The sequence below is a fragment of the Eretmochelys imbricata genome, chromosome 6 (assembly GCF_965152235.1).
Source record: "Eretmochelys imbricata isolate rEreImb1 chromosome 6, rEreImb1.hap1, whole genome shotgun sequence".
Lineage (NCBI taxonomy): Eukaryota > Metazoa > Chordata > Testudines > Cheloniidae > Eretmochelys > Eretmochelys imbricata.
This window is the reverse complement of record NC_135577.1, coordinates 5,465,608-5,479,568: the sequence shown is the minus strand read 5'-3', so window position 1 is coordinate 5,479,568 and position 13,961 is coordinate 5,465,608. Positions and strand designations below refer to the sequence as shown.

The window sequence follows — 13,961 nt, the reverse complement described above, 5'->3', positions numbered from 1 at the left end:
AGGGATCCATCCCGTCGGCCATCCCTCTCTCAATGTGACTGATTTTCCATTGCCTTGCAGCCTGTATAGTCTTGTACACCTTTGCATCATAAGGCCCTGATCCAAAGCCCACTGAAGTCAGTGGAAAGATTCCTATTTACTTTCAGCAGAGTTTACTTCAGCAGAGTCCTGACCTCATATGGCACAGTTGTTCGTGACAGCAGAAGATGCTCAGCAGTGCAGAATCAGGCACCTTGGAACTAGAACTGGTAAAAACAGAAATGTAAAACAATTTGATTCAACATTTCAAAGTTTGGGTTTGAAGGTTTCAATACACACAAGGATAATTCGAGGTGCAAGTGGCCTGTTAACACCCCCCAGTCACACGGAGGAAAGGGGGTGGGAAGACCCACCTCAGCTCCTGTCATAAATATAAAGGGAAGGGTAACCACCTTTCTGTATACAGTACTATAAAATCCCTCCTGGACAGAGGCACAAAATCCTCTTACCTGTAAAGGGTTAAGAAGCTCAAGTTACGTGGCTGGCACCTGACCAAAATGACCAATAAGGGGACAAGATACTTTCCAATCTGGCGGGGGGGGCGGGTGGGGGGAGGATTTGTTCTGTCTGTTCCGTGTGGCTCTTGATGGAGTCAGATCAAGAAAGCAAGCAGTTCAACTCCAATAGAATTAGTAAGCACTAGCAAGGGGATGCATTAGATTATCTTTTGTTTTGGCTTGTGATTGTCTCTGTGTTGAGAGGAAGATGTATTCCTGGTTATGTTTTTTTAACTTTTTTGTAAATTTAAGGTTTTGCCTAGAGGAAAATCCTCTGTGTTTTGAATCTGATTGCCCTGTGAGACTATCTTCCATTCTAATTTTATGGAGGTGCTTCTTTTACCTTTTTTCTTTCCAATAAAGTTCTGTTTTTTTTAAGAATCTGATTGTTTTTTTTTTAGTGTCCTAAAAAACCCAACTTTTGGTCTGTGGTCATCTTGTTTATACTCAAGCCTCCCCAGGAAAGGGGGTGTAGGGTTTGGGGGATATTAGGGGAAAGATAGGGCTCCAAGTGGCCCTCCCTAAATGTTTGTTGAATCACTTGGTGGTGGCAGTGTTTACCTAATCCAAGGTAGAAGGGATAATTTGTGCCTTGGGGAAGTTTTGGGGGTCTTTCATGCGGGTCCCCACATCTGTACCCTTGAATTCAGAGTGGGGAGGGAACCCTGGCAGCTCCTCAAGTTACTGTGCTCTGACACTTCCCTCAATCAACTCCTTCTCTATAACTATGGCAGCTCTGTGCAAATCATCTCCATCCTCATTATCCTCATCTCTTACATTTTCATTGTCATCTCTGTCCTGAGGTTCTTGCTCAGTGAATCTCTTGATTAACCTGGTAAAGAGTCACCAGTGAGGAACTGCAGAACAACAAGGGGACTGGCTAAGCCAATGAGATAAAATGTCCTATAACAACAGACATGATTACAAAACAGATGTAAGGGATAATTAAGTTGTCATGGGATAGGAGAAAAGATCCTTTCATGGATTGAGAACTGGTTAAAAGACAGGTAACAAAGGGTAGGAATAAATGGTAAATTTTCAAAATGGAGAGGGGTAACTGGTGGTGTTCCCCCAGGGTCCTTCTGAGGACCAGTTCTCTTCATCTTATTCATAAAAGATCTGGAGAAAGGTGTAAACAGTGAGGTGGCAAAGTTTGCAGATGATAATAAACTGCTCAAGATAGTTAAGACCAAAGCAGACTGTGAAGAACTTCAAAAAGAATTCACAAAACTTGGGCAACAAAATGGCAAATGAACTGTAATGTGGATAAATGTGAAGTAATGCACATTGGAAAAAAAGCCCCAAGTATACATACAATATGATGGGGGCTAATTTAGCTACAGCTAATCAGGAAAAAGATCTCAGAGTCATCGTGGATAGTTCTCTGAAGACATCCACACAGTGTGCAGCGGGAGTCAAAAAAGCAAACAGGATGTTAGGAATCATTAAAAAGGGATAGAGAATAAGATGGAGAATATCTTTTTGCACTTATATAAATCCATTGTATGCCCACATCTTGAATACTGTGTACAGATGTGGTCTTCTCATCTCAAAAAAGATACACTGGCATTAGAAAATGTTAAAAGAAGGGCAACTAAAATTATAAGGGGTTTGGAACAGGTCCCATATGAGGAGAGATTAAAGGGGCTAGAACTTTTCAGCTCGGAAAAGAGGAGACAAAGGGGGGATATGATAGAGGTATATAAATTCATGAGTGGTGTGGAGAAAGTGAATAAGGAAAAGTTATTTACTTATTCCATAACATAAGAACTAGGGGCCACCAAATGAAATTAATGGGCAGCAGGTTTAAAACAAATAAAAGGAAGTTCTTCTTCACACACCACACAATCAACCTGTGGAACTCCTTGCCTGAGGAGGTTTTGAAGGCTAGGATTATAATAGGGTTTAAAAGAGAACTGGATAAATTCATGGAGGTTAAGTCCATTAATGGCTATTAGCCAGGATGGGTAAGGAATGGTGTCGCTAGCCTCTGTTTGTCAGAGGGTGGAGATAGATGACAGGAGAGTGATCACTTGATCATAGCCTCTTAGGTTCAGTTCCTCTGGGGCACCTGGCATTGGCCACTGTTGGTAGACAGGATACTGGGCTGGATGGACCTTTGGTCTGACTCAGTTTGGCCATTCTTAATGTTCTTATGTTCTTATAATGGGACATGCATGAGTTTCGGTTTGGGGTATTAAATCTGACCCAATGTGTATTTATTTAAAGATTTAGGGTCACAGGATAGCAGATTCTTTTGTATAGGAAAGGAATAATTTCATCCATCTCTCCCTGATCCATGGAGGGCAGATGGTCTGCTGGACTCAGACTCAGCAGACCTGGGTTCATTCTTCTCCTCTGTCAGAAAAGGACAAATCACTTAAATTGCCCCACAGGTCAGTACCACCTTTACAGTGATATCACATTTAAAAAAGTCTCTCTCCTCACTCTGATGAGATGCAGAATTGAAGCAGTGAGATAATTGCTGTGCAGTGTGGGTGGGGGATAAAGCGTAAGAATTTTAAGAAAGACAGTAGTGGGGATAGGGAATGGTGGAAGGTTTTGAGGCTGAGACAAGGTGCCTTTCCCCTTTGCATCACCAGTTCCAATCCAGGGAGGTGGTCAAGATCCCTGAGCCCAGAAAGATGATGGATCTTGAAATGGGATACGATTGTTTTCAGCTTTAGGTCACAGATCCTTTTTTCCCACACCCTGTTCAGCGAATGGAACCAACATGTCATGCATGGAAACAGCACCACAGGGAAAGCCAAGGACGTTATCTTAGCAGCAGAGCAGATGCTGCGATCCATTTTAACTGACTGCACCTCATTCCACAGCTTTTTGATTCTTCTAGAAAGTGGGACAGAACATGAGAAAGACGAGTGTTTATTTATCTGTAACTTTATTATAAAATATTACGGTTGCTCCCGGAAGGACTGAAAGAAGGAAATGAAATGAGTTATGGCAATAAATAAATGTGTGGTGATATACACAATTTGTGGTCAATTTGAATAAATTAATAAAGGAGGATGATAGGGAGGAAATGGTGTTCATCTGGCTTATTCAAACCTTTCACTGCATGCAGGCAACAGTACTCAATCCTAAGAAAAACTGGAACATTTGTAGCTGATTTCTGAGTGTATTAAGCTTAGCCTTGAGTGTTTTGTTTTATTTTGCTTTGTTCTGTCTGTTATTACTTAAAAACACTTAAATCCTACTTTTTATACTTAATAAAATCACTTTGGTTTATTTATAAACTTAGTGTAAGTAATTGTTACCGGGGGCGGGGGGGATTCTGGGGAGGGGGGGCAAACAGCTGTACATATCTCTCTTGCAGTGATATATAGGGCAAGCATTTATCATTTTATCATGTACAAGCTCTATAAAGAGTAAAGCAGATTTATTTGGGGGTTTAGATCCCATTGGGAGCTGGGTATCTGTGTACTGGAGACAGGTGTTGTGCTGAGCTGGTTTCAGTCTAGATCTGCAGCTTTGGGGACATCACCCAGAGCCTAGCTCTGTGTTGCAGCTTGCTCGTGTGTCTGGCTCAACAAGACAGGGTTCTGCAGACCCAGGCTGGAAGGGAAAATGGGCTCAGAGGTAATTTCAGCACATGAGGTGACAGTTCCAATGAGGGTCTCTGTGACCGAACCCGGCACACTATGCACTTGGGTTTCCTCCATTTCCTGTGACGCTTCCCATGTTTTGTCCACTGATTTCAATTGCGGCCTACAGACATTTTTGCAATACAAAGAAATTAATAATAATAACAATATAATAATGAACAAAACTACCACGGGCTCTCCGAAATTATTTTCTAATGGACTGGGAATTAAATTCACCTGACTCCACTCCCCACCACTAAACCAGTACTGAATGAAACAGATTCAAGAATTGGTTAGCAGTTTATTCATTGCTTTCCTCAGGGCGTCCTTCACCTCCGTGTTCCTCAGGCTGTAGATGAAGGGGTTCAACATGGGGATCACCAGGGTGTAAAACACTGAGGCCACTTTGTCTATATCCATGGAATAGCTGGAGGTGGGACGTAAATACATGAAGAGGAGGGTGCCATAAAACAGGACCACAGCGGTCAAGTGGAAAGTGCAGGTGGAGAAGGCTTTGTGTCGGCCCTCGGCAGAGCGGATCTGCAGGATGGTGGAGGTGATATAGACATAGGAGAGGAGGACAGTCACAAAGCTGGTCATTATAATGCAGCACGTGAAAGTAAACATCACAATCTCATTGATGCGGGTGTCAGAACAGGAGAGCGCCAACAGTGGGGGGACGTCACAGAAGAAATGATTGATGATGTTGGAGCTGCAGAATGACAGGCGAAATGTAAAACACGTGTTTAACATTGAATCCACCACCCCTACAGCATACACCCCAGCCACCAGCTGTTTACAGAGCTGCCTGGACAAGGTGACCGTATAGAGCAGCGGGTTACAGATGGCCACATAACGGTCATATGCCATCACAGCCAGCAAGAGGCACTCAACATCTCCAAAAACGATACAGAGATACATTTGCATAGTGCAGGCAGTGAAAGAAATGTTTTTCCTCTCCGCTAAGAAATTTATCTTCATCTTAGGGGAAATTATCGAGGAAAGGCAAAGGTCACAGAAAGACAAATTCCTGAGGAAAAAGTACATGGGGGTGTGGAGTCGGGGATCAATCGTGATTAACAAGATCATTCCCCCATTCCCCAAAAGGGTGATACCATAAATCAGTAGGAACACCCCAAACAGGGGAACCTGCAGCTCCGGACGATCTGTCAGTCCTGAGAGAATGAACTCAGTCACCTCCGAGTGATTTCCCTCTTCCATCTCCTCTCAACAGAGAACAGGCTACTCCAGAGATGTGAGCAGGTGGATGGTGCGGAAAACCTGTCCCTTCTCTGTAATCGTGTAAGTGAAGATAAATGGAGATCAGTTTCTTAATGGACATCAGCACCCACTCAGGGAAGGGCTTAGTCCACAGAGCCAGATGTTCACAGCTGGTCATTCCAGGTGTTCGATAAAATGCACATGCTGTGCAAATACAATGACAGGCAGGTTAATCATGCCCCCCCCACACAAACACTCGTGTTCACTAATCCGAACAGAGAACAGTGATTTGTGACTCTGCTGTGAGAGAATCAGTCTGAAGAGATGATTCCTTCTCAAAAGAAGGGGTGAGAGTAAAGGAGTGTCACTCTTTCTACCCTCTTTGGGCAAGGGGAGCTCTGTGGCTTGGCATGTCGGTTTGGGGTAAAGCTGCTCACTGTGCTAATTAAGCTTTTGGGCATTTACTTGAGACTGTACGAAAACCCAGAGACATAATGGGAAGCCCTGCCTTCAGTGACTATGTAATTGTCTATTTTTTACAAACAAGGAGGTCGCTCCTTCAGCCAAAGGGGTAAGAGCTGTGACTAAGGCTTTAAGTGCTGGACGTTTTCAATTTTATACCTGCTGATCCCCATGGTGTCTGAGTGTGTGCATGTGACTGTAATTCAGGATGATAGCACATACCTGCTGAGAAGAGAGAGAGAGATGTGGTGGCGTTTCTCCAACGACAGAAACTGCCAGATGGGAGCATTCAGGAAATTTTATACTGAGATATGTGATCTATGGGGCATGATTGCTGAAGCAACTGGGAATCCCTGAGCTCAGAGAGACACAACACCTATTAATACGTTCAGTGAACCAAAGCTACACTCGGTTAATTGGTGCCCTGGTGATTAATTTGACCTTCTCTTTCTACTGTGTTACTCAATGATGTAATTTCTACCAGAGTTACAGAGTATGAGGTTAGGGGTATATTTTATACTGCTGTTTTCAGTGCAAGTCAGATACTGTGTAGAGCTGATCCACAAAGGGTTTTTCTGTTGTTGTTGTTTTTTGTGGAGACTGAAATCTTTTTGCTAAAAACTTAAATTTTGTCACTCTGAAATACCACGGGGGTGCCTCAGATACCGCGCACCACCAATCTCTTCCATGGACAGTCTCCTAGTCTGGACTATATCCACCAGCATGCATGATGGTCTCTCCTCTTGCTGAACTGCCCTGGAAATCACCAGAGCCCCAAAGCCATGGTTTAGGGAGGAGGGGAGTTTGCTATTTTTATGGAAAGATTATAATTTCCAGGGAAAAGATAATTTCTTAGAAAAAATAGTTGAATTGAAAATACAATTTCCCTTCAAAAAATTTCTTAAGAAAAATTTTCAACCAGCCTTAGCAAGAAATTTTGAATCAAAGGAACAGAAAGTTAGATACAGGTGAAATGTACTAATTATTTCCAGGTTTAGCCGATATCTTCTCAGTCATTCCTGGTTTCAGAATCACCTCATGGTCCTAGCCCCAGTTGGTGGAACGTAAAACCTATAAGACATGTAAAAGTACTCCAGATTATCATGCTTTTTATAGCATGCCAATCACCATGGTATCCAATGTCCTTCCCTTGCTAGGTTACTCCCCAAAGGTAGGAAAGGTAGGTTCACTCATTTTGCTTGATGGAGACCACATGGTGACCAGAGGAGCTCAGAGGGAGGCCACAGCATGCTACGGACTTCGGCAGTTCACAAAACTATCCCTCTTGCATGCATATTATCTGCACACAGAGCTCAGCTGTAAGATGCTAAATAAATCTATGAGTCAACAGAAATAGTCTTTCTCTCATCTTAATATTAATACAATTTTGATAATGTATGTGAAGTTATAAGATGACACTGTATCTTTTTATTAATACATGTTCCAAACTGAGGCTTGCAAATTGGTCTGTCTCAAACAAAGAAATGTGTGCTCTGCTTAATTTTATATCTAAACAGTAACCAGAGTCATCAAGCAGGAAGGGAAACAAAGGAAGCCCAAAAAGGTGAGGAAAAAGCCGCAGGGAACATCCTTCTACACAGAGGACTATAAAAAGAAGGGGCAGACATACCAAGGAATCAGTTGCTCTCTCTCTCTCTCAGCCCATTGATTCACTGCATCTGAAGGGATAAAGGAAGCAGCCATTGGGCAGGGGGTGTGTCCTGACCTAAGAAATTAGGTCAGTAAGAGTGCTGAGAGCATGTGGTGAGGAAACATTTGCTTTGAATTTCACATCATTTGTTAACTTAGGCACAAGTTCCATTCTAGCTTTATTTTTCTTGTAACCATGTCTGTCTTCTATGCCTTCTCATTTGCACTCACTTAAAATCTATCTTTGTGTTCAATGAACTTTGTTTTATTGTTTTATCTAATCCAGTGTGTTTCAGTACAAATGTCTGAGAGTTGTATGCATATTTGTGCTGATAAAGAAATAATGGACAACATAACTTGCCTTGTCCAGGAGAGGACTGGAGAGCACAGGACATACATTTTGGGAGGGAAATCAAAGAGTGGGGAGTGTGTTGGGGTCACCCTGCAGAAAAACCAATGGTGGTGAGAGCCTGAGTGTAACCCAACTATTCCTGGCCATGCTGCAGTTACACACACATGCTCAGAGTGTGATTTGCATGTTAGATGGTGGTTTGTGAGTGGCCCAGATAGAAGACAATTCACCAAGTCATTGCAAGGTTGCAGGCAGGTGTGACACAGCTCCTGATTAGTCTGGGTTGGACCCTGGTATATCAAAGCCACGACTTAGAAAATATCCCAATAACACCAAAGGTGCGGTACTGACTGACAGTCGTGTTTGATTGACAGAAAAGGGTGAGGACACCATACGGATGGGCCCATGCACTGATCCATGGCTGCAGATGGACAAGGAGATTGTGATCATCACCTCCACCCAAGGAGATCCATGGCAGGCCCAGTGATGACTCTTCCCTTCTTTACTACGGTAGGAGAAATTATCCCCCACAGATGTGCAGGCTTGGCTGGTATTGTCAGTGCTCTGGGGCATGTCGGTGCCCCCTTCTCCTAAGTGGTGCCAACCTGTGAGGCATTGCAGGGTTGATTGTATTGGGAGGAAAAATTGATGATCGAAGTCAGTTATATTCTTTGGAATAATCTGTGGGGGAGGGGTTTCAAAGAATGGAGGGAAAGTCCTGCTTCCCTGAACACCAGTAGAAACAACCAACAATCTCTGTATTCAGAAACTTCCAACTCTTTCACTCCAGGTCTGTGCTCAGGAAACACTATGCCCCTACTTCCTCTAGGAGTCATGCTCATAAATCCTCCACCTGCCTTTTCTGCCTCCTGTGACCCAGAGGTGCTTGGGGAAGTCCTCACTGAAAATGCCAAGGTCAGGGCAGGCTGCAAAAAGGAGGATATTCCCCAAACTGGTGGTTAACACTCAAGATCTCTGCAGGTTTCAGAGTACCAGTCATGTTAGTCTGTATGCACAAAAAGAAAAGGAGTACTTGTGGCACCTTAGAGACTAACAAATTTATTTGACCATAAGCTTTCGTGAGCTACAGCATCCAATGAAGTGAGCTTTAGCTCACAAAAGCTTATCCTCAAATAAATTTGTTACTCTGTAAGTTGCCACAAGTACTCCTTTTCTTTTTGCAGATCTCTGCAGATGCTGCAATAAAGTATCTCCGAGTAGGCCAGCTCCCTCCCAATTCTTGTGTTAATTTTATTTAGTTCCTATAACTTATAGTCCGTGAAAGAGAGTGTGACGTTGCACTCCATAATTGTTTATGGAAATATGCTTATGGTTGTAAATATGACAAAAGTGGAATATGTTTTATGCTAGATATGCCATGTAACATATCTGTGCAAAGCTTATGATCTACAGGATATATTCATCCCATTTGGATGCATGTTTCATTTTTGTACTCAAAGTTATGAATATTGGCTTTATCCCCAAGGAGATGCCTGAAAGAAACTGGACCAAAGGACAGTAACTATAGGGGTTTGAGTGATAGCTGGACGCAGACTAGGATGAAGTCTAGTCTGTTAAAGAGGCTTATTGGAACATATCTGAGGGTGAGCTTTACCTGTATTTGTTTTTTTTTCCTGTATGAAGCTTAGACTTGCATGTTTTATTTTATTTTATTTTATTTTATTTGGTAATTTACTTTGTTCTGTAAAGGCAAAGGAACGGGAATTTCAATTGAAGATCAAAGAAGCTGAGGCAACTGCGCACAGAAGGGCTAAGAAAGCTGAGGCAGCCACTTACAATGAGCCCTGGAGTTAAGAGACAGAGAAATACAGGCCCAGATTGAGGCCCAGAAGCATGAACTAGCTGTTGTTGAGCGGAAGAGACAAAATCCTCCAGGAGATGCCCCACTTCCCCAGATATACACAAATGGAAATGACTATGTCCATGGTATGATTAATCCAATGACACTGCTGAATATCTCCTCACCTTTGAGAGACTGTGCATCCTCCATACAATTCCTGACAATCAAAAATTACCACATTGGTAGCAAAATTGACTGGAAGACCTCTCAACGTATTCAATAAGATGCTTATTGATGATGCTTCAAACTATGGTAAATTTAAGGAACTGGGTTTGAAACTGTCAAGGTTCCTTCCCCACTCTGAACTCTAGGGTACAGATGTGGGGACCTGCATGAAAACCTCCTAAGCTTATTTTTACCAGTTTAGGTTAAAACTTCCCCAAGGTACAAACTATTTTACCCTTTGCCCCTGGACTTCCACTGCCACCACCAAACTTTATCTGGGTTCCTGAGAAAACGTAGTTTGGACACATCTTTCCCCCCAAAATCCTCCCAACCCTTGCACCCCACTTTCTGGGGAAGGTTTGGGTTCCTCACCAATTCCTCACCAAGTTGCATAGGTGACCACAGACCCAAACCCTTGGATCTTAGAACAATGAAAAAACATTCAGTTTCCTTACAAGAAGGCTTTTAATAGAAGTAAAAAAGAATCACCTCTGTAAAATCAGGATGGTAAATACCTTACAGGGTAATTAGATTCAAAACATAGAGAATCTCTCTAGCAAAACCTTAAGTTACAAAAAACACACATTTCAGAGTAACAGCCGTGTTAGTCTGTATTCACAAAAAGAAAAGAAGTACTTGTGGCATCTTAGAGACTAACCAATTTATTTGAGCATGAGCTTTCGTGAGCTACAGCTCACTTCATCGGATGCATACCGTGGAAGCTGCAGAAGACATTATATACACACAGAGACAATGAAACAATACCTCCTCCCACCCCACTGTCCTGCTGGTAATAGCTTATCTAAAGTGACCACTCTCCCTACAATGTGCATGTCATTGTAGGGAGAGTGGTCACTTTGGATAAGCTATTACCAGCAGGAGAGTGAGTTTGTGTGTGTGGTTTTTGGAGGGGAGTGAGGGGGTGAGAGAACCTCGATTTGTGCAGGAAATGGCCCACCTTGATTATTATACATATTGTGAAGAGAGTGGTCACTTTGGATGGGCTATTACCAGTAGGAGAGTGAGTTTGTGGGGGGGTGGGGTGGAGGGTGAGAAAACCTGGATTTGTGCTGGAAATGGCCCAACTTGATGATCACTTTAGATAAGCTATTACCAGCAGGAGAGTGAGTTTGTGTGTGTATGGGGGTGGGGGTGAGAGAGCCTGGATTTGTGCTGGGAATGGCCCACCTTGATTATCATGCACATTGTAGGGAGAGTGGTCACTTTGGATGAGCTATTACCAGCAGGATAGTGAATTTGTGTGTGTGGTTTTTGGAGGGAGGTGAGGGAGTGAGAGAACCTGGATTTGTGCAGGAAATGGCCCACCTTGATTATCATACACATTGTGAAGAGAGTTGGCACTTTGGATGGGCTATTACCAGCAGGAGAGTGAGTTTGTGTGTGGGGGGGGCGGAGGGTGAGAAAACCTGGATTCGTGCTGGAAATGGCCCAACTTGATCATCACTTTAGATAAGCTATTACCAGCAGGAGAGTGGGGTGGGAGGAGGTATTGTTTCATGGTCTCTGTGTGTATATAATGTCTGCTGCAGTTTCCACAGTATGCATCAGATGAAGTGAGCTGTAGCTCACGAAAGCTCATGCTCAAATAAATTGGTTAGTCTCTAAGGTGCCACAAGTACTCCTTTTCTTTTTGTGAAAAAAAACACACAGACAGGAATAGTCATTCTATTCAGCACAGCTCTTTTCTCAGCCATTTAAATAAATCATAATCTAACACATACCTAGCTAGATTACTTACTAAATTCTAAGACTCCATTCCTGCTCTGTCCCCAGCAAACGCATCACACAGACAGACACAGACCCTTTGTTTTTCCCCCTCCTCCCAGCTTCTGAAAGTATCTTGTCTTCTCATTGGTCATTTTGGTCAAGTGCCAGCAAGGTTAGCTTTAGCTTCTTAACCCTTTACAGGTAAGAAGATTTGTTTTCTCTGGCCAGGAGGGATTTTAAAGGGGTTTACCCTTCCCTTTATATTTATGATAGAAACAGTTTCAGATTACACCTGAAACCTACAGGATTAAATTCAGAAGTCTTAAGCAGCGATCTGGATTGAGTAATGTGGCTTATGTAAATGAAATGTGAGATTTGTTAGATAAGTGGGTGAGGGGAAAAGGCATTACAAGCTTGGAGGAAATGTGTGATTTGGTTACTCAGGAACAATTCCTGAATATGTGCAGTGATGATGTAAAACAGTATTTGTGGGACAAAAAGGTGGATGCAGTGAGTGGACTGGCTGAGGTTGCAGACACTTTTGAGCTGTCGCAACTTGCAGTTAAACAGAAACCAGGGGCAGAGGGACATAGGGTTGGGGGAAGCAGAATCACCGTTTTACATCAGGAAAAGAGGAGGTGGGGTGTTCACCTCCCCATCCCTCTGTTAGTCGTCCCAAGTCTCCTGTATGCGCAGAGGAGCCCAAGAGGTGCTCGGATTGTGAGTCCACTGAGCACCTGAGAAATAAATATCCTTTCTTGAGTGGGAACAGGCAGCAGGTAACACATAAACTGCTGCTTCTCAGAGCCAGGCTGTTGCCTTTTTCCACACAGGATTTGTAATGGGGGCTTCTACACAACCGAGCAGTGAGCACATGCATGCTGTTAAACTGAATGGGAAAGTTCTCCTGGGATTGAGGGACACGGATGCAGACTTTTCTGTGGTCAAGAGGGACCTGATCCAGGAGAAGGATTTGTTGCCAGGGAAAATGGCAGAATTGGAACTGGTGGGAGGTTAGAAAGTCCTTGCCCCTTTAGGTACACATGGAAACTGGTGGAGGTTCTGCCCACTTTTTGTAGGGGAGCTTCTTCCCCAGAGGAGGGTGAAAAATCTGCATTTAAAATGTCAGACCCCTCTCTTGTGAATCAGGTTTTAAGGAAAGACTGAGGATCAGATCTCCTGGAGGGGAGCGCCCACCCAGCTGACCTGTTGGGAGCAGAAAGTGGGGTAAATGAGGGGATCTTACCGATCCAAAGCACTCCATTAAAGAATGTTATTCCTGTTACCCTTATTAAAAATAAAACTCTCTCTTCAAGGCTGGTGGGAGGAAAACTCTGCACTTGGGAAGCTTCACAAGAGGGAGCGGCCGAGGGCAGGCAAGGTTGCAGTGCCCCTTTTCTTGCCAAAGCCTCAAACACAGGCCTGAATTAAAAGTCTTCTCCAAAGAGGCAGAAGAATCTGCACCAGAGCCCCTACCAGGGTACACAAAGGAACTGGGAAATGCAATAGACACTCAACAAGCTAAATTGTGTGAACAAAGCCTGTCCGCTGAAGATTTCCTGTTAATCTTGATTCTTTTGCTACTTCATCTCTGAGTCAAGACAAAGGAGCTCATGCTAATGGTAAATCCCTTAAACATGTGGGACACACCTGCTTTGTGGGAAAAAAAAAACACTTTTGTTCATGCTAGGGATGGTGGCAAGACAGTCCCACAAGCATGTTGCTTTTCAGCTTATACCTGTAAACAGGCTGGAAGCTTGGCACCGCAGCAAAAGCGTAACAGGCCTACACTGCTGTGTGGAAGGGGAAACTGAGGAACTCCGCCTCAAGGCTAAATGCAAAGACAACTCCACTTTAACAGATATTGCTGTCTGCATTCTGTTAGCAATACTACATCCCAACTTGTTTTCAGGCATCCGGGGACCAGGAACCCCAAACCTTGCTAGAACACCAATGAATGACCTCCTACAGTTTAAAGGTACTAAAAGGGGTTGTGACCTGAAACCAACAGGGATTTTACAGGTACTGCCTCTGCCATGGACAGTGTCCAAGTCTCTGGCAGTATGTTCAGGAGGAGGGTGTGACGTTACACCCCATAATGCTTTCTAGAAATATGTTTATGAGTGTAACTATGACATAACTGGAATATGTTTTGTGCTACATAGGCCATGTAACATATCTCTACAAAGGTTAAGATCTACTGGATATATTCCTTCTATTTGTATGTATCTATCATTTTTGTAGTTGGAGTTATGAATATTGGCTGTGTACTTGCTTGATTTTAAGTAGCCTAGTGGAGCATTTGGTCAGCTTCTGCAGTAAGGAATGTGCAAGTTAAGTGCCCCATTGGAAGTTGAGCATCTGAGTGTTAAAGATAGGAA

At 43.3% G+C, this 13,961-nt stretch overlaps 1 protein-coding gene across 1 annotated transcript; it reads right to left on the bottom strand.

Moving 5' to 3' along the window:
* Positions 1 to 4,423: 4,423 nt before the first annotated feature.
* On the bottom strand, positions 4,424 to 13,750 carry LOC144266333 (olfactory receptor 5W2-like). Its single transcript, XM_077819783.1, has 2 exons — positions 13,742 to 13,750; positions 4,424 to 5,362 (listed from the first exon to the last, which is right to left on the bottom strand). Exons 1-2 carry the CDS (start codon positions 13,748 to 13,750, stop codon positions 4,424 to 4,426), a joined length of 948 nt encoding a protein of 315 aa, XP_077675909.1.
* Positions 13,751 to 13,961: the final 211 nt, after the last annotated feature.